The sequence below is a fragment of the Muscardinus avellanarius genome (assembly GCF_963383645.1).
Source record: "Muscardinus avellanarius genome assembly, chromosome: 16".
Lineage (NCBI taxonomy): Eukaryota > Metazoa > Chordata > Mammalia > Rodentia > Gliridae > Muscardinus > Muscardinus avellanarius.
Genome location: NC_137802.1, coordinates 46596029 through 46615178, shown reverse-complemented (window position 1 = coordinate 46615178; position 19150 = coordinate 46596029). Strand labels below are relative to the sequence as shown.

At 48.3% G+C, this 19150-nt stretch overlaps 1 protein-coding gene across 1 annotated transcript in view; it reads right to left on the bottom strand.

Annotated features, from left to right (window-relative positions):
• Positions 1-236: 236 nt before the first annotated feature.
• Positions 237-19150, bottom strand: part of TTLL6 (tubulin tyrosine ligase like 6) — a gene marked incomplete at its 3' end in the record, with an annotated part of 37078 nt that continues 18164 nt past the window's right edge. The window contains exons 8-14 of the mRNA XM_080712217.1: positions 17474-17699; positions 14728-14903; positions 10409-10597; positions 9039-9210; positions 6667-6948; positions 1347-1716; positions 237-508 (exon numbers count right to left, since the gene is read on the bottom strand). Of these exons, the coding sequence (XP_080568343.1) occupies positions 237-508; positions 1347-1716; positions 6667-6948; positions 9039-9210; positions 10409-10597; positions 14728-14903; positions 17474-17699 (1687 nt within the window). The remainder of the gene's footprint in view (positions 509-1346; positions 1717-6666; positions 6949-9038; positions 9211-10408; positions 10598-14727; positions 14904-17473; positions 17700-19150) is intronic.

Here is a 19150-nt window from a genome sequence, read left to right as displayed (position 1 = left end):
GCGCCACCACACCAGACTTCTTTATTTTTTGAAACAGAGTCTCACTGAGTTGCAGAGAGCCTAAGAAGCTGAGGCTGGCTGCGAACCTGCGATCCTCCTGTCTCAGCCTCCCAAATATTGGGATTAAAAGCATGCGCCACCACGCCTGACTCAGTTGGCTTCTTGCCTGTGTGGCTCTCCCAATCCAACTAAACTCCTGCCAGCACATCAACAGCGAAGGGAGCCGGACAGCCTACCTAGTTCCTCTCACAGTCTTTTCGGCCAGAGATCAGGCAGTGGCTGCACGTGTCCTGTTCCTGTACACACAGGTCCCTGATAGCACCTGTGTGGCTTCGGCCAGGCCTGGGATCCAGGCGGGCAGGTGTGGCGACCACCAGCAGATCTTTCAGGGAACAGTCAGGACTGTGGGGATTCTGCAGGAGCAGCAGGGAGTGCACGTTCAGCGGGGGCCTCTTCTCGCAGGGGCTGGGGTTGTGAGAGTAGCACTCCCTGGGCAGGGAGGAGTTTTCTGGAAAGGCCAAGGCATTAGCATCATCACTTTGTGCTGCTGGGCTGGGCACAGATCCCTGGCGCGGTACACGTCCCACCAGGGTTCCCTGGCCTAACGCTGGCTCTGGGAGCCGGGATCACTCATTGCTCCTTTCCCCCTGGTAGCTTCCCTGGCCCCTAATCCATAGACTCAGCTGACTAGGCCTCATCTGAATGAGAGCCAGGGATGTCGAAGCGGTACGGACACTCAGCGTTCTATTTCATCTTTTTTTTTTTTTGTCTTCACGGTTGGACCAGAAACTCCCTAAGAGTATCAACCATCAGACTGGGGTCTCTCTGAAGGCAGGATCGACATATCCCTCCCCTCCACACACTGGGGATCCCTAAGATTAGGCCTGGTTTCGTTGGTTTCTCTTCTTTAAGGCTGCGATGATTGGGATGCCAAATGTTCTCCAAAGGCCGACTTGTTAAAGGCCCAGCCCCCAAAGTATTACTACCGGGAGGTGCCGGGACCTTTAGGAAGTGAGGCCTAGTGGGAGGTCCGGAGGTCACTGGGGGTGTGCCCTTGAAGGGGATCATGGGACCCTGCCCCCTTCCTCCTTTTTTTTTTTCCCTTTCTAGCCATGAGGTATGTAGTCTTGTTCCACCACACGCAACCACCATTGCTATCCGGTGCCCCTACCAGAGGCCTAAGAGCAGAAGGTCTGCCTGGTCTTGGACCGAAACCTCCAAAATCATGAGCCTGAATAAACCTTTTCTCTTTCTAGGCTAATGATTTGGGGTGTTTTGTTATAGTAATGAAAAGCTGACTAACACACCAAAGCCCCCGGTACACCCCTGCATGCACGGGCACTCACGTGACTGGTCACTTAGCATCAGCTTGGGGTTGCTGTGAGCTGAGAGCCAGGAGAGCTTCCTCCTTGACTGGACTTTGGTCAGCAGCTCAGACAACAGATGCTGCTCCTTCATGTTGTTCTTTAGCAAAGTCCAGTTTGGGTTCAGACCCCTCGAGAAGGTCTGGGAGTCTGCAGGAACCGAAGGTTTTGGTGTTTTCTCCTGGACATGCTGCTGGGAGATCTGCCGGTGCTTGTATCTAAAGGAGACCACCCTGACAGTTTCTGGGCTACTACATTCTGAGCTGGTGGTCGGGGTGAAGTTTGGCGGAGACTCGGGAGAAGCTGAGACCTGGGTGGTGGATTCTGAGGACATTTCTACTGAGGTTAAGGGCTGAAAGAGAAAACAGTCTAAAATGAGATTGTACAAAGCAAAGGGGTCCTTCTTATGACAGTGTGTGTGTGTGTGTGTGTGTGTGTGTGTGTGTGTGTGTGTGTTACTTGGGATTGAACTCAGGGGCACCTTACCTCTGAGCTGTACCTCTATAGCTATAGCTATAGCCTATTTATTTATTTATTTTGAGGTCTCACTAAGTTGCTGAGACTGGCTTTGAACCTGTGATCCTCCTGGCTCAGCCTCCCAAGTACTAGGTTTATAGGCATGCATCACCACACCTGGCTCTAAGATATTCTTGTGTGTGTGTGTGTGTGTGTGTGTGTGTGTGTGTGTGTGTGTGGTACTGGGAATAGAAACCCAGGGGCATTCTACCTACAAACTACACCTCCAGTCCTATTTTTTATTCTTTATTTTGAAAAAGGGTCTCACTGAGTTGCAAAGGGCCTCACTGAGTAGCGGAGGCTATCGGCAAACTGCGATCCTCCTGTCTCAGCCTCCCAAATGCTGGGATTACAAGCATGCGCCACTACACCCAGTTTATGATATTTGTGAATTAAACAGAAATTATTACAACAACAAATTAAGAGTTGGATTCAGCTGTGCCCAGTGGTTCATGCCTTTAATCCCAATACTTGGAAGACTGAGACAAGAAGATCGCAGGTTTGAGGACAGCCTCAGCAATTTAGTGAGACCCTAAACAACATAGTGAAAACTTGTTTCAAAATAAACAATAAAAACAAAAAGGGCCGAGGTAGAATGTCCCTGGATTGAATCCCCAGTACAAATAAAAAGAGTTGGAGCCGGGTGTGGTGGCACACGCTTGTAATCCCCGCGCTTGGGAGGCTGATACAGGAGGATCGCACGGGTTCGAAGCCAGCCTCAGCTACTTAGTGAGGCTCTCAGCAACTTAGTGAGACCCTGTTTCCAAATAAAATGTAGAAAAGGTCTGGGAGTATAGCCCGGAGGTAGAAAGCCTCTGGGTTCCACCCCCAGTACCACCAAAAAAAAAAAAAAAAAAAAAAAGAGTTGGGTTCAGCAGCAATGAGAAAGATTTAGGTTAGTTTCTTAAAAATGAATTGGTGAGCCAGGTGTGGTGGTGTACCCTTGTAATCCCAGTACTTGGGAGTCTGAGATAGGAAGATTGAAAGTTTGCAGCCAGACTCAGTTACTTAGTGAGGCTCTCTGCAACTCAGTGAGACCCGGTTTCAAAATAAAGAATAAAAAATAGGGCAGGGGCTGTAGCTCAGAGGTCGAATGCCCCTGGGTTCCATCACCAGACCCACACACACACAAAAAAAAAAAGACATTAAATCTGCCAGCACCTGGACCTTTGCTTCCTAGCTTCCAAAACTGTGAGAAATAACTTTCTATTTTTTATACGCTGCTCAATCTAAGATCTTTTGTTTTAGTGGCCCAAACAGACTAAGACCAACCCCTTATCAGATAGATGGTTTCCAATTTTTCTCCTATTTTGTAGGGTATGTGTGTGCGTGCGTGTGTGCGTATGTGTGTGTGTTGCTAAGGATTGAACTCAGAAGTATTCTACCTCCGAGCTATACCCTCAGCCCTATTTTATTTTTTATTTGGAAACGGGGCCTCACTAAATTGCTGAGGCTGGCAGCGAACCTGTGACCCTTCTGTCTCAACCTCCCAAGTACTGGGATCATAGGCGCCAGCCGCCGCGCCCAGCTTTTTACTTGGTTGGCTGTTGCCTTTGCTAGGCAGAAGTTCTAAGTTGGATGCAGTCTCACTTGTCTAATTTTGCTTTTGTTGTACCAAAAAAATTGTGGCCAAATCCAATGTGGTGCTTCAAGGCATGTTCTCTTAAAAGTGCTTTTCAAACTATGGGTTGTAAACCTATGAGTAGGTCATGAAATTTATTTAGTGAATTGTAATTGGTATGTTTTAAAAGTAGAACAGAATAGCACAGAACAAAATATCAAGTGGGTTACCGTATGTACTATGGCTAAGCATTGTTTTTGAAACTTTTTTCCCCCAGTTGTGTGCATATGGGATGGGTTGTGAAAGAGAATGGATTTCTTACTGTGGGCTACAGTGAAAATTTTGAAAAATATTGCAGCAGTGTATTGCACTTGGACCAAGCAAAGTCCTACCAGTGCTGTCAATAGTCCAATAGCTACAGTCTCAAAAACCAAAACAAACAAACAAAAAAAAAAGAAGCAGAAGAAGGAGGTGATATAAAGGAAAGAAAATAAACAGCTACATTAAATTAATACATTTGTTTATTTATTTATGGCACTAGGGATTGAACCCAGGGGTACTCTTCTCTGAGCTACAGAGGTATTAGGTATTACTTATAATACCTAATATAATGTAAATGTTAACAGTTATTAATGGTTATATTGCTGGGCATGGTGGCACACACCCTTGTAATCCTGGTAATTGGGAGTCTGAGACAGGAGGATTGCAGGTTTGTGGTCAGCCTCAGCTATGTAGCGAGACCCTCTATAACTTATTGAGAACCTGTTCCAAATAAAAGAATAAAAAATAGGGCTGGGGGTGTAGCTCAGAGGTAGAATGACCCTGGGTTCAATCCCCAGTACCACATACACAAAAATATAGTTGCTGTAGTATATGTTAATAGTTGTTAATATGTTAATAGTTATAACTATGTTAATAGTTGTTAAGTATACTATTTAGGGAATTAATAACAAGAAAAAAAAGTCTGCATGTTAAGTACAGATGCAATTTTTTTTTTTTTTTTTTTTTTTTTTTGGTGGTACTGGGGGTGGAACCCAGGGGCTTTCTACCTCTGGGCCATACTCCCAGATCTATTTTATATTTGATTTGCAAACAGGGTCTCGCTAAGTTGCTGAGAGCCTCACTAAGTAGCTGAGGCTGGCTTCAAACCTGTGCGATCCTCCTGTCTCAGCCTCCCAAGCACGGGGATTACAAGCATGCGCCACCATGCCCGGCTACAGATGCAATTTTTTTTTTTTTTTTTTTTTTGGTGGTACTGGGGGTAGAACCCAGAGGCTTTCTACCTCTGGGCTATACTCCCAGACCCATTTTATGTTATTTGGAAACAGGGTCTCACTAAGTTGCTGAGATCCTCACTAAGTAGCTGAGGCTGGCTTCAAACCTGTGCGATCCTCCTGTCTCCCTCCCAAGGGCAGGGATTACAAGCGTGCGCCACCACGCCTGGTTTACAGATGCAATTTTTAATCCTGCTTCCACCTCCTGAGGAGCTGGGACTACAGGTATGCACCACTGCTCCTGCCTTATAAAAATAACTTAATCTATGCCGGGCGTGGTGGCGCATGCTTGTAATCACCGCGCTTGGGAGGCTGAGACAGGAGGATGACACAGGTTCGAAGCCAGCCTCAGCTACTTAGTGAGGCTTTCAGCAACTTAGTGAGACCCTGTTCCCAAAAAAATCTAAAATAGGTCTGGGAGTATAGCCCGGAGGTAGAAAGCCTCTGGGTTCCACCCCCAGTACAACCAAAAATAAAAATAAAAAATAAAAAAATAATAACTTAATCTACAATGGGACTCTAAAAGCATTTTCTTTCCTTCAAAATGCATCCACACATCAGTGGAGTTTGAGAAACACTGTTTAGGTGATAATACTGAGTTGAAAAGAGTCACCGGGCATGGTTGTGCACGCTTATAATCCCAGCATTCGGAAGGCAGAGACCAGAGGATCGTGGTTCGCAGACAGCCTCAGCTACTTTGCAAGGTCCTTTGCAACTCAGTAAGACTCAGTTCAAAAATATAAAAGACTAAAAAATAGGGCTGGAGGGTGTAGTTCAGAGCAACAATGCCCCTGGGTTCCATTCTTGGTACTGAAAAAAAAAAAAGAAAAGTGTTCCCCCAAATTCACATCTACCTGACACCTCAGAATGTAGGAACCAGACGTGGTAGCCCACACCTGTAATCCCAATATTCGGGAGTCTGAGACAGGTAGGTCACTGGTTTGCAACCAGCCTCAGCAACTTAGTGAGACTCTCGGCAACTCAGCAGAACCCTGTTTCAAAATAAATAATAGCCAGGCGTGGTGGCGCACACTTGTAACCCCAGCATTCGGGAGGTGGAGAACAGAGGATCGTGGTTCTTGGACAGCTATTTAGCGAGACCCTTCACAACTCAGTGAGACCCTGTTTCAAAAATTAAAAGACTAAGCCAGGCGTGGTGGCACACGCTTGCAATCCCCACACTTGGGAGGCGGAGACAGGAGGATCACGCAGGTTCGAAGCCAGCCTTGCTGGCATAAAGACCCTGTTTCCAAATAAAAATATAAAAAATGAGTGTCTGGAAGTGTAGCCCGGAGGTAGAAGGGTTTCCAGGAACCCCAGCACCACAAAAATAAATAAATAAATAAATAAATAAATAAATAATAAAATATGGCTGGGGGTGTAGTTTGGAGGTGGAACTCCCCTAAGTTCAACTCCTAACCTCACCCTCCCAAAATACACAAAAACCAAAGGATGGCTCTCCTTTTTTTAAAAAAAACATTTATTTTTAATTTTTTAATTTTTTATTTTTGTGGGTCTGGGGATGGAACCCAGTGGCATTCGACCTCCAAGCTATACCCCCTGCCCTAATTTTTATTCTTTTATTTTGAAACCGGGTCTCACTGAGCTGCAGAGGGCCTCACTAAGTAGATGAGGCTGTCTGCAAACTGTGATCCTCTGGTCTCAGCCTCCGGAATGCTGGGATTACAAGCGTGAGCCACCACGCCCGGCTCAGGGTAGCTCTCCTAAAAGCCATCTCAGGCCCATCCTCCCAGCAAGCACATCATCCCACAAGTTTGGCTTCCCAAGTGGGCCAAACTGAGGCCCACACAGAATCAGTGGCTTACTCAAAAGGCCATCAAGGACAGAGAATGGACCAGAAAAAAGAATCCTCCCGGCTCCCTCCCGGCTCCCTCCCGGCTCCTTCCCGGCTCCCTCCCGGCTCCCTCCCGGAGCTTGGTGTTCTGCTTACCACCACGTTGGAGAGGATGTTCACGGCATGGGCCGATCTGGCCTCCTTAATTCTGGAACTAGGTTTACAGAACTCTAGGCCAGAGCTGCCGAGACTTAAATGCCTTAGGTCGGGTACAGAGGTGTAGTGCCTGGCGGACGTGGACTTGCGTGGAGTGGGCTCAGTGTCCGTGTTGGGGGCCTCCTGGCTGGGGCTGCCGTCCACTTGGTTTTTCTTTACGTTGTCTCTGACACTCAAGAGCAAGTCAGGTGTGCAGGACACTAAGGACAATGGCTGGAGGTACTGGGAAGGAGGAAACCAAACACACAGCCCGTGGGGACCCACTCGGTCCTCTGCCAGATTCATCTGCACCCAAGGGTAGGTGCGAAGGAGGTGGGAGAAAGGAAGTAGTCAGTATCAAAGTCTCTCTAATCTGGGGCTCTTGGCCTGGGGTTCTGGAACCTTCACAGAACTCGTGGCTGGCTTCCGAGTGTTTTTGTACTACTTAACTGAAGTTTTAGCTGGGTGTGGTGGCACATGCCTGTCATCCCAGTACTTGGTGGCACATGCCTGTAATCCCAGTGCTTGGTGGCACATGCCTGTAATCCCAGTACTTGGGAGGCTGAGACAGGAGGATCGAAGGTTTGAGGACAGTATCAGCAAGTAGTGACTCTCATCAACCTAGAAAGACCCCTGTTTCCAAATTACAATAGGGCTGGGAGTGTAGCCCAGAGGTAGAATGCCCCTGGATTCGACCCCCAGTGCCACAATAACAAAAAAGAAACGAAGTTTTTAAATGGTGCATTTGTGTCCATTACCATAAGAGTTTCCATAGTTTTTATCAGATTCTCAAAGGGTCTGTGACCCTAACAACAACAACAATAACAATAACAATGCCATTGTCCTGTGCCAATCCTCTCCTTCCAGACGAGTTTTTCTTTAAGATAAAGGAGATGGCCAGGTGTGGTGGCACATGCCAGCAATTGCAGTACTTGGGAGGCTGAGATAGGAATATTGCAGGTTCAAGAACAGTCTCAGCAACCTAGTGAGACCCTGTTTCCAAAAAATAAAGAAAAACAGCTGGGTGTGGTGGCACACGCTTGTAATCCCAGTACTTGGGAGGCTGAGACAGGAGGATTTTGCGGACAGCCTCAGCTACTTAGTGAGGCCTTCTACAACTTAGTGTGACCCTGTTTCGAAATAAAGAATAAAAAATCAGGCTGGAGGCATAGCTTGAAGGTAGATGCCCCTGGGTTCAATCCCCAGTGCCACAAAAATAAATAAATAAACAAATAAATAAATAAATAAATAAAATAAGACGGGTTTGGTGGTGAATGCCTGCAATCCCAGTACTTGGGAGGCTGAGACATGAGGATCACAGGTTGACTGCCAGTCTCAGAAGTTTATAGCAATGTCCTCTGAAACTTAGTAAGACCCTGTGTATGTGTGTGTGTGTGTGTGTGTGTGTGTGTGTGTGTGTGTGTGTGTATATATATATTGCCAGGAGTGGTGGCACACTTGTAATCCCATTTGGGAGGTTGAAACAGGAGGATCGCGGTTCGCGGACAGCCTCAGCTACTTAGGGAGGCCCTCTGCAACTCAGTGAGACCCTGTTTCAAATTAAAGAATGTAAAATAGGGCTGAGCTCAGAGATAGAATGATCCTGGGTTCCATCCCTAGTACTGGGAAGAAAAATAAAGTTCTGGGGGTGTAGCTTGGAGGTAGAATGCTATTGGTTCAACCCCCAGTACCACAAGATAAGTACTAAATAAAAGAAATTTTTAAAAAGGGAGGGCTGAGGATATAGCTTGGAGGTAGACCACCCCTGGGTTCAACCCCTAGTACCACGGGGCTGGGGAGGGATGGGGGGAATAAAGGAGATGGACTGAAAGTGAGGGACATCTATACACTGAGCTCAAAGAGAGCTCTAGGTAGAGGAGGTAGAGCCAAAGACGAATCACAGGACGACAGGAGAGCTTGCTGTGTCCTGTACAGAGAGCACTGTCTACGTCCTGTACTGGCCACGGGTGACCTCCTGAGGGTTGTGCCTCATGCAAGCTGGTGGCCTGCTGGAGGGAGGGCATGCCCACCCAAGCTGGAGTTGAGAACTTGAGTCCAGGTTGTCCCGGAGCCTGTCCCTGCACAGGGCTGTGCCCAGCCTCCCGCACAGCCTGGCGGGCAAGGACAGATGAGTGAGAAGCCTCTGCTGCCCAGGTGAGGAGGGACGGAGGGTTCCCGAGCCCTCCAGGGGCCCCCTCCGGTGCTCCAGCCCTCCGGGCAGCCCTTCAGTGTGTCTGGGCTCGGAGCAGTGGCCTCCGCGGCAGCCGCGCACAGAGGGGCCCCAGCCGGGGAAGGGTGCCCGGCACGCACGCTCCCCCCACATCTGGGTTTACTTGTTTGGGGGCGTGGGCCGTCCTGCACTTCTGCCGCTGTTTGCTTCGCTGGTTGCTGGAGCTCTTGCCTCTCGCCTGCTCACCCGCTGACTCTCCCTGCATCTCGACCTTCTTCTCTTTGGTTTGCAAGGATCGTTTCTCCTGCTTCAGTCTCAGCTCCTGGAGCATCTGCCTGTGTTGGGGAACCAGTGAGTGTCTTGGAGGCTAGGCAGGGGTGGCAAAGGCAGGCATTCTCCTTGAGGATAGAGCTAAGACCGGGTGGAGAGGCAGAGGGCCCACCTCCCCTCCCCCAGCAGTCCAGTCTGCACACGTGACTGAAGGTCAAAGAAGAAAGCGGGGAGCAAAAGACCCCCCAGCCTTCCCTAAGGAGAGATGCAGCCAAGGGAGCTACACCCCACTCCATTGCACAGGTCTCCTCCCCACTTCCCAGCAGGCCAGGCCCCACCCGTGGCAGGAGCTGGGAAGAGGGTCTGGGTAGGAGACCAAGGCCAGCGGCTCCCATGTTGGACCATTTCATTCGCTGGGATCTTGGTGTGAACCCCTGAGGGGGTGAGCGTCCTGGAGTGGAGATGTCTACCTTAGTGGTCAGTTTCCACAAATACTGCCACCCATCTACTTTCTATTTATTTATTTTTAGCTACTGGAGGTTGCACTCAGGTGCATTCTACCCCTGAGCTACACCTCCAGCCCTATTTTTTATTTTTAAACAGGGCCTCACTACATTGCAAAGGGCCTCACTAAGTAGTATCCTCCTGTCTCAGCCTCCCAAGTACTGGGATTACAAACATGTGCCCCCACGCCCAGCTGCCACCCATCTACTTAGCTAAGGCTGTGTGTGTGTGTGTGTGTGTGTGTGTGTGTGTGTGTGTGTGTGTGCCCCAGACCTTTTTTTATTTTTTTGTTTGGAAACAGAGTCTCTCTAGTTTGCTGACAGTCTCACTATGTTGCTGGGGCCATCCTCAAACCTGCAATCCTCCTGTCTCAGCCTCTCAAGTACTAGGAAGACAGGCCTTTGCCACCATGCCTGGCCTTTTTTATTTTTAACTAAAGATTGAACCCAGGGGCATTCTATCTATCTTCAAGCTACACCCCTAGCTTTTTTTCTTTTTTCTTTTGAAAGAGGGTTTCGCTAAATTGCTGAGACTGGCCTCAAACCTGCAATCCTCCTGTCTCAGACTTCCAAGTACTGGGATTACAGGTATGCACCACCATGCCCAGCTGAGGGAATCTTTTGATTCCTTGCCTTTGGGATACCAGAGCAAATGTTTCCCCAGCAAATCTGAGGTTGGAATTTGAAGCCCAGAGACTCCCTGGCATCAATGCAATGGCTTAAGCACACTTCCCTGAACCCACCTCACCCCGGGGCCTACCGGGCATACACCTCCCGAGCCCTGGAAGCGATGGTGTTCTGGAAGAGGGAACTATTGTCCTGGAAAAACTTCTCATACTTCTCCAAATTCAGACTGGGATAAATCAACCGGAACCCTCCACAGTTTTCCTTCTCGTATTTCTCCGTTTTCTGTAGCTGCACTGCCTGGAAACCCTTGGCTTCTTCAATCCTGTCGGGATGCAAGAACATCGGCTGCAGTTAAGTTTCCTTGGAAGGGATATGTCTTCGATGGATGTCATCTGGGGCCAGACGGAGGCCTTGCACATCACAGTGGTCGATCCGTCTTCCTTAAATAAAAGCAAGAATGTTTCCTTGAAAGGAGATTCTGGCCCTCCTGGGACAGCCAGTGTCACAATGTACTAAGAGTTGGTTAGCAGAGGCTTTCTGACAGCTCACCAAAGTCTCTCCCCTTACAAGTCAAACCCATTTCCCCCTCGGCTGAGTGGGCCCAGGCAGACTGTCGCCACCTCCACATTCACTGCCGTGTTACCCTTCTCTGGAGAATGGCAGCTTGGGTTGTGCTAAATTTGAGGGCCCTTTGGATGAGCTTACTGAGCTTTTATGAGCTGGGGTGATCTCATTCTCCCTCACAGTCCCCTGGGGAGGTGGAGGTCAGGTGGGAGGGGGCACGATAAGCCCCCTGCTACAGCAGGAAGCCAAGAGCCACTGATGTCAGGGGCCATGAAATGGAAAGGAGACAGACAGTGGAGGTCCCCGGGGCGGATGGCTTCCCCCTAACCCAATGTGGCCTCTCTCAAAGAGTTCAGAGGCAAGAGCACGGTGGAAGGTGTCCTGGGTCCCTGCTGGGCTGTGGGTCCAGAGCTGTCACCAGCAAGATGCCTCTGTGCAAGGAAGTCCCCTACTGGAGTCTTGGTCCTTGGCTCCTACAACAGGACCACACAGTACCCCATCCTCCATCTGCCCTCCTGACAGGGAAGACAGTCAGGTAAAAGTGCCTGAGGGACCCAGCCGTCCCAACATGAGTGGCTCGTACGACCTCACTTCCAGAAGCTCAGTCCTCTGCAACCAGGCTCTGCTCCTGAGGAGGACAGGAGTTCAGTGGGATCTGAAAGCAACAGGGCATCTCCTGGACCAGAAGCTAGAATCAAGCTGGACGTGTATGCCTGTAATCTCAGTACTTGGGAGGCTTAGGAGGCTGAGACAGAATTCCAGGTTCTGGGAATAGATCCACCATTTGATCCGGCTATACCACTCCTGGGTATCTTTCCAACGGGGTTGAAATCAGAGAACTACATTAACATACGCATACCCATGTTCATAGCAGCACAGTTTGTAATAGCCAAAATATGGAACCAACCTAGATCTCCATCAACAGATGAATGGATTGCAAAATTATGGGAAATACACACAATGGAATTCTATTCAGCTATAAAGAAGAATAAAATAATAGCATTTGCAAGAAGATGGAAGGAACTGGAGAACATTATGTTAAGTGAGGTTAGTCAAGCACAGAAAGAGAAGGGACATATGTTTCCTCTAATATGCCCAAGCTAGGGAGTAGTGGTAATACCAGAGGGACTCCAGCTGATGGAGGGGAAATCTCAGCAAAGCTTGAATGGAAGGATAGGAGAGGAAGAAAGCTGAGGTTGTTCAATGGAGGAGCTACATACGAATATATGTAATAGTATAAATATAACATGGTTAACCTGGACACTCTTTGTTGGGAGGGGGGAGGGAAATGGGGGGAAGGGCACGAAGCACAATCTAAATGGACACCATTTTCAATATGTTCCACTTATAAATAAAAATATAAAAAAAGAAGAATCCCATGTTCGAGGACAGCCTCAGCAACCTAGTGAGCCCCTGTTTCTGTCTCTTTCTTTCTCTCTTCCTTCCTTTCTTTCTTTCTTTTTTCTTTTCTTGCTTTCTTTTTTTTGTGTGTGGTACTGGGAATTGAACCCAGAGGCATTCTACCTTTAAGCTACACTCCTATTTTATTTTTATTTTGAAATAGGAGCTCATGAGACTGATGAGCGTCTCACTACTTGCTGAAGCTGTTCTCAAACCTGCAATCCTTCTGTCTTAGCCTTCCGAGTACTAGAATAACAGGTGTGCACCACCATCTTTTTTTTTTCTTTCATGATATTGTGAATAGAACCCAAGGACCTTCTACCTCCAGGCTATAATCCCAGATCTATTTTTTATTTTTTATTTGGAAACAGGGTCTCACTAGGTTGCCAAGAGCCTTGCTGAGTTGGTGAGGCTGGCTTTAATCTTGTGATACTCCTGTCTCAGCCTCCCACGTACTGGGATTACAAGCATGCACCACCATGCCCAGCCCCAGCCCTATTTTTAATTTTTATTTTGAAACAGGGTCTTGCTAGGTTGATAAGTGTCTCACTACTGCTGGGCGTGGTAGCGTATACTTGTAATCACAGTACTTGGGAGGCTGAGATAGGAGGATTACAGGTTCGTGGCCAGCCTTGGCTACTAGTGAGGCCCTCCAAAATTTAGTGAAACCCTGTTTCAAAATAAAGAATAAAAAATAGGGTTGGGAGCTGGACATGCACACTTGTAATCCCAGCATTTGGGAGGCTGAGACAGGAGTAGCCAGGTTTGCAGGCAGCCTCAGCTACTTAGTGAGGCCCTTTGCAACTCAATGAGACCCTGTTTCAAAATAAAGAATAAAAAATAGGGCTGGGAGTGTAACTCAGAGGTAGAATGCCCCTGGGTTCAATACCCAGTACCGCAAAAAAAAAAAAAAAAAAAAAGTCTCACTATGTTTTGAGGCTGTCTTCAAATCTGCAGTCCTCCTGTCTCAGCCCCCTAAGTACTGAATAAGCTGAGTATGTTGGCACATGCTTGTAATTCAAGTACTTGGGAGGCTGAAACAGGAGGACCATAGGTTTAAACCTCAGCCTCTTTCCAAATAAAAAATAAAGTCAGTCTGTGGGTATAGCGCAAAGGTAGAATGTCCCTGGGTTCAATCCCTAGCACCACAAATAATAAATAACAATTTAAATTTTTAAAATAATTTTTAAAAGGGCTGAGGGTGTATGTAGCTCAGAAGTAGAATGCCCCTTGGTTCAATCCCCAGAACCACACATACACAAAAAAAACCCAAAACAAAACCAAAAAAAAAAGAAAACAAAAAAACAAGCTGTTAGAAAACCAAGCTGCTAGGATCACGGCACAGTGACGGCCCCAGTGACCAGGCAGACGATGTCTTGCGGGAAACAGGGAGACATCAGCTCCTGCCAACCAGGACCAAGGGGCAGGACAGACAAATGTTTCTTTTTAGTAAAAATAAAGGATCAGTTTATTTTTTTATATTGAAAAGTCCTAACTCTTCACATGACACTAATCAATTCATACCCATTATATATAATTATATGTTTCTAATTTAATCTCCTGTGTGTAGGAACAAAAGAAAATTACTATATTCTGCAACCATAAGCTCCCTTTCCAAACAGGATTACTATTTGTTAGAAATAATCCACCCCTTCCCAACAACTCCGGGCAAGATTGATTGATTGATTGATTGGCAGTGCTAGGGGTCAAACTCATGGCCTCGTGCTTGCTAGCTACATTCCCAGCTCCCAGACAAGATTTGTGTGTGTGTCCGGGGGGGCGGGGTCTTGGGGATTGAACCCAGGGCCTTTTTACCTCCAAGTGACACCTGTAGACCCTTTTACCCCCCCCTTTTTTTTAGGCAGGGTCTCACTAATTTGCTGAGGGTCTTGCTAAGTTACTGAGGCTGTCTTCAAAACCTATCTCTGAAGCCGGGCGTGGTGGCGCACGCTTGTAATCCCAGCATTTGGGAGGCTGAGACCGGAGGATTGTGGTTCGCGGACAACCTCAGCTACTTAGTGAGGCCCTCTGCAACTCAGTGAGACCCGGTTTCAAAATAAAGAATAAAAAATTGGGCAGGGGGTGTAGCTCGGAGGTCAAATGCCCCTGGGTTCCATCCCCAGACCCGCAAAAAAAAAAAAAAAAAACCCATCTCAGCCTCCTCCCCAAGTACTAAGATTGCAGGTATGCATAACACCTGTACCTGTAGCCTCTAAAACATGATGGGGCACTGTGCTAATGGCCTATGCTAACTAATTCCCTTTGCTAATGTGAATGGTCTCATCCAGTTCCACAAACGATCTTCTGTATCACTAGCTCCATGTCCCAGAACGATCCGGAGGCTCAGGAAGAGACAGAAGCGACACAAAGGCCACACAACTAACTAGTAAGCTCTCAACCTGGCCGTCAACTGGGACCAGGACGGCCGCTGTCACCGAGAGGAGGCAAGTCTGAGAGCGAGGCCCCGGGGCAGGGGCTGCGCTGTACCTGGCCTCCCGAGAGCGACACTGCTGCAGGAACCGCCCCCGCTGTCTCTCCTCCTCCAGGACCTTCTTCTTGTCACAGCTTCCCAGGTTGATCAGGACCAGGGTGTCATATAGCAGGCTGTCTTTCACTTCCTTATCCAACCTGGTGTCAGTGGAGAAGCTTGGAGAGTGGTTGACCTGTGAAGGCAAGAAGGGGACAGGGATGTCCAGGGGGAAAGCAGGGGTATGAGGCCAAGATGTCACCTCCAGGTGCTGCTGTCGCCAACCTCAGGGCTGTGGCCACCAAGCTGACTGGAAAGGACAGGAGAGAGGGTCTGCCCCAGAGCCACGGAGAATCAAGCAGCAAGCGGGACTCCCTCCCATTTTTCTTTTATTTTTCTACTTCTGAGCTATACCCCCAGCCCTAGTTTATTCTATATATTTTGAAACTTACTAAGCTACTGAGGCTGGCTGCAAACCTGCCATCCTCTTGTCCCAGCCTCCCAAGTACTGGGATTACAAGTGTGCTCCAAGCCGGGCGTGGTGGCACATGCTTGCAATCCCTGCACTTGGGAGGCTGAGACAGGAGGATCTCACAGGTTCGAAGCCAGCCTCAGGTACTTAGTGAGGCTCTCAGCAACTTAGTGAGACCCTGTTTCCAAATAAAATATAAAATAGCTCTGGGAGTGTAGCCTGAAGGTAGAAAGCCTCTGGGTTCCACCTCCAGTACCATACACAATAAATAAATAAATAAATAAATAAATAAATAAATAAAGTGTATTTTTTAAAAAAGTGTGCGCCATTATGCGGGCAGGCCCTCCCTCCTGCTTAGTCAGCCTTTATCCCAGCCCTCCTCTAGAAGCCCTAGCCCTCCTTCCCACCTTTGTTTTTCCCCATCAGGTGTGTTTTGTGTGGGGCTTCTCACACGCACTGTACACTCCACAGAACAGGATCAGACAGGGTAGTCCGAAGGGACAAGTTTGGGGATAGAAAGAAGAAAAGAGAAAGTTGGGCATGGTGGTGCACGCTTGTAATCCCCGCGCTTAGAAGGCTGAGACAGGAGGATCGCGCAGGTTCGAAGCCAGCCTCAGCTACTTAGTGAGGCTCTCAGCAACTTAGTGAGACCCTGTTTCCAAATAAAATATAGAATAGGTCTAGGATTATAGCCCAGAGGTAGAATGCCTCTGGGTTCCACCCCTAGTATCACAGAAAGAAAGAAAGAAAGAAAGAAAGAAAGAAAGAAAGAAAGAAAGAAAGAAAGAAAGAAAGGAGAAAGCTGGTGATGGCGCATGCTTATAATCCCAGCATTTGGGAGGCCGAGACAGGAGGAGCCTGTTGAAACAGGAGGATCACAGTCGCCTCAGCTACTTAGTGAGGCCCTCTGCAACTCCGTGAGATCCTGTTTCAAAATAGAGAATAAAAAGTAGGGCTGAGGGTATAACTCAGAGGCAGAATGTCCCTGGGTTCCATCCCCAGGACCACAAAAAAAAGAAAAAAGAAAAGAAGAAGAAGGAGAAGGAGGAGGAGGAGGAGGAGGAGGAGGAGGAGGAGGAGGAGAAAAAAGGAGGAGGAAGAGGAGAAGAAGAAGGAGGAGGAGGAGGAGGAGGAGGAGGAGGAGGAGGAGGAGGAGACGACGACACATCCTGAGGCTGACCAGGTTGAGGGGGAGACAGGTGGGAAGAGGGAGAGGATTCATTCCTGTCCATGAAAAAGTCCACACTGTTCAGAGGTGCTCTGTGGCACTTGGACTTTCTAGCAGTTGCTGAAGGCTTGCTCCTGGTGGCTCGTTCTGTTCTTGGGGCAAGATCCCCACCCGGCCATCTCTCTTTTCCCCTCACACTGGACAACAGGAATTGAGTAAAGGAAGGAAGGGCATATCCCCAGGACCCCAGTCTACAGTTCTAGGTTCTCCACTCTGGGTGTTTTGTTTTGTTTTGTTTGTTTGTTTGTTTGTTTGTTTGTTTTGTCGTAGTAAAGATTGAACCCAGGGCATTCTATATTTGAGCTACACCCACAATCTTATTTTTATTCTTTTTTATTTTTAATTTTTTTTTGTGTGTGTGCATGATACTGGGGATTAAGCCCAGAGGGCATTATATCTCCCAGGCATACTCCCAGTCCTATTTTATTCTTTATTTTGAAACAGGGCCTCACTAAGTTGCAGAGGGTCTCAGTAAGTAGCGGAGGCTGTTCGCAAACCTGCAGCCCCCCTGTCTCAGCTTCCCAAGTACTGAGATTACAAGCATGCACCACCATGCCTGGCCTCTCTTATTTTATTTTATTTTATTTATTTTATTTTATTTTATTGTGGTACCAGGGATTGAACCCAGGGCATTCTACCTCTGAGCTACACTCCCAGCCCTCTTTAAGTTTTACTTTGAAACGGTCTCACTAGGTTGATGAGAATCTCACTCCTTGCTGAAGCAAGTATTGAACTTCTGACTCTCCTGTCTCAGCCTCCCAAGTACTGGGATTACAGGCTTGTGCCACCATGCAGAATTCAGAGCTTCCTTTGGAATCACTCTGTGTCTGAGATTTGTAGCATTTACAAGTCTGGTGGGATGTAGAGACGGCATAAGGAATTTTCTAATTCCCAGCTGTCTATCCCCCTCTGGTGGCCATTTCTCAGTTTGGCGTGAATCCCTGCGGGCCCCGGGGTAGGGGGAATGGATTGAAACAGTACCAGTGGGCCAGGAGGGCAGAGTCCCTGAAACTGGCTGTCCCCAGCCACAGAGCACAGCTTTCGCCCCTGGCCCACTCGTCCCTACCTCGAGCAGCCAGGGCTTGAGTTTGCGGTCCAACAAGATGTCGAAGCCCAGGATCTCAAAGCAGGCGCTGTTGAGCGTGTGGCTGGGGAAGCAGCTGTGGTAGTTGTGCTTGATGACCGGGTGGGCCGAGATGATGGTCTTGATGATGACATCCTCGATGGCCCTCCAGATCTGCTGCGTGTCATAACCCTGGCTCTCCATGTACGCGTTGAAGGTGGAGAGTTTCCTGGAAGGGGATCGTAGGCCGTGAGGCAGGGCAGCTGGCCTCCTGCCGTCCAGGGCCACAGCTTGCTGAAAACCAGAACCTGCTGGAGAAGATAAAGATCTAGATCTGGCAGGGGTGAACTCCCGGGATGCAGGGTGACGCCAGGGCTGGGTCAGCGTGGAAGGGAGCCTGAGGGAGTGACAGGGCCACACCCTGCGGGCACCAGAGCCCTGGGGTGGGCACAGAAATGCAGCCAGATTAGATGTGGCCTGGTAACTCTCACTGTGGCCCAGAAAACACCTGAGGCCTGGGGAAGGGGCTCCGTATCCAGGTGGAAACAACCACCCAGCCTACAGCATGGGTGAGTTTTGGTGGCAATGTTTTCTTCGCCTTGGGTGTCCTTTATTTTTTTTTAATTTTTTATTTAATTTTTTGTGGTACTAAGTGTGGAACCCAGGGGTTTTTCTATCTCTGGGCTATACTCCCAAACCCATTTTATACTTTATTGGAAACAGGGTCTCATTAAATTGCTGAGAGCCTCACAAAGTAGCTGAGGCTGGCTTCAAACCTGTGTGAGCCTCCTATCTCAGCCCCCCAAGCGCTGGGATTACAAGCATGCGCCACCACGCCCGGCCTCAGATGTCCTTTAGAAGCACTTGGGGACCCTTTCAGGAATAATGATACCTCCATCCCGCCTCAGTCATCTGAGGCGATTCTGGGGACCCTAAAGACACAGAAATCTTGAAATCTTGTTTTAGGGTTACCTACAGGGAAAAGATAGCCCCAAGCCATTTCCACAGATAAGGTTACCAAGTGTCCCAGGCAAACTGGACTGTCCCACTTTTTTTTTTGTCCTGGGTATTGAACCCAGAGATGTTCTACCTCTAAACTATACCCTATCCCTATTTTATTTTATTGTTTTGAAACAAGGTCTCGCTAAGTTGTTGAGGGTTTTCCTGCTAAGCTCCTGAGGCTGACGTCAAACTTGCAATCCTCCTGTCTCAGCCTCCCAAGTCCTGGGATAACAGGCTTGCACCACTGTCTTTTTTTTTTTTTTTTTCAGTACTGGGGATAGAACCCAGAGGCATTCTACCTCTGAGCTACACTCCCAGCCCTATTTTTTTTTTTTTTTGAAACAGGGTCTTACTGAGTTACAAAGGGCCTTACTAAGTAGCTGAGGCTGTCTGCAAACTGCGATCCTTCTGTCTCAGCCTCCTGAATGCTGGGATTACACGTATGCACCACTATGCCCAGCACCAGTATGCACCACTGCCCCCAGCTTGAACTGTCCCACTTTTCCAATGGAAAGCCCCACATTCCAGGAAACTTCAGTCTCAGGCAGAACAATATGGCTGGTCATCCAGTCACAGAGACAATCAGAAGATATCCTTCCCATGGGGAGAGAGGTCCTCGAGGAAGCATCTGAGTGGGTGCTCCGGTGAGCTCTGAGTTGGGCAGCACCAGGAGAGGGA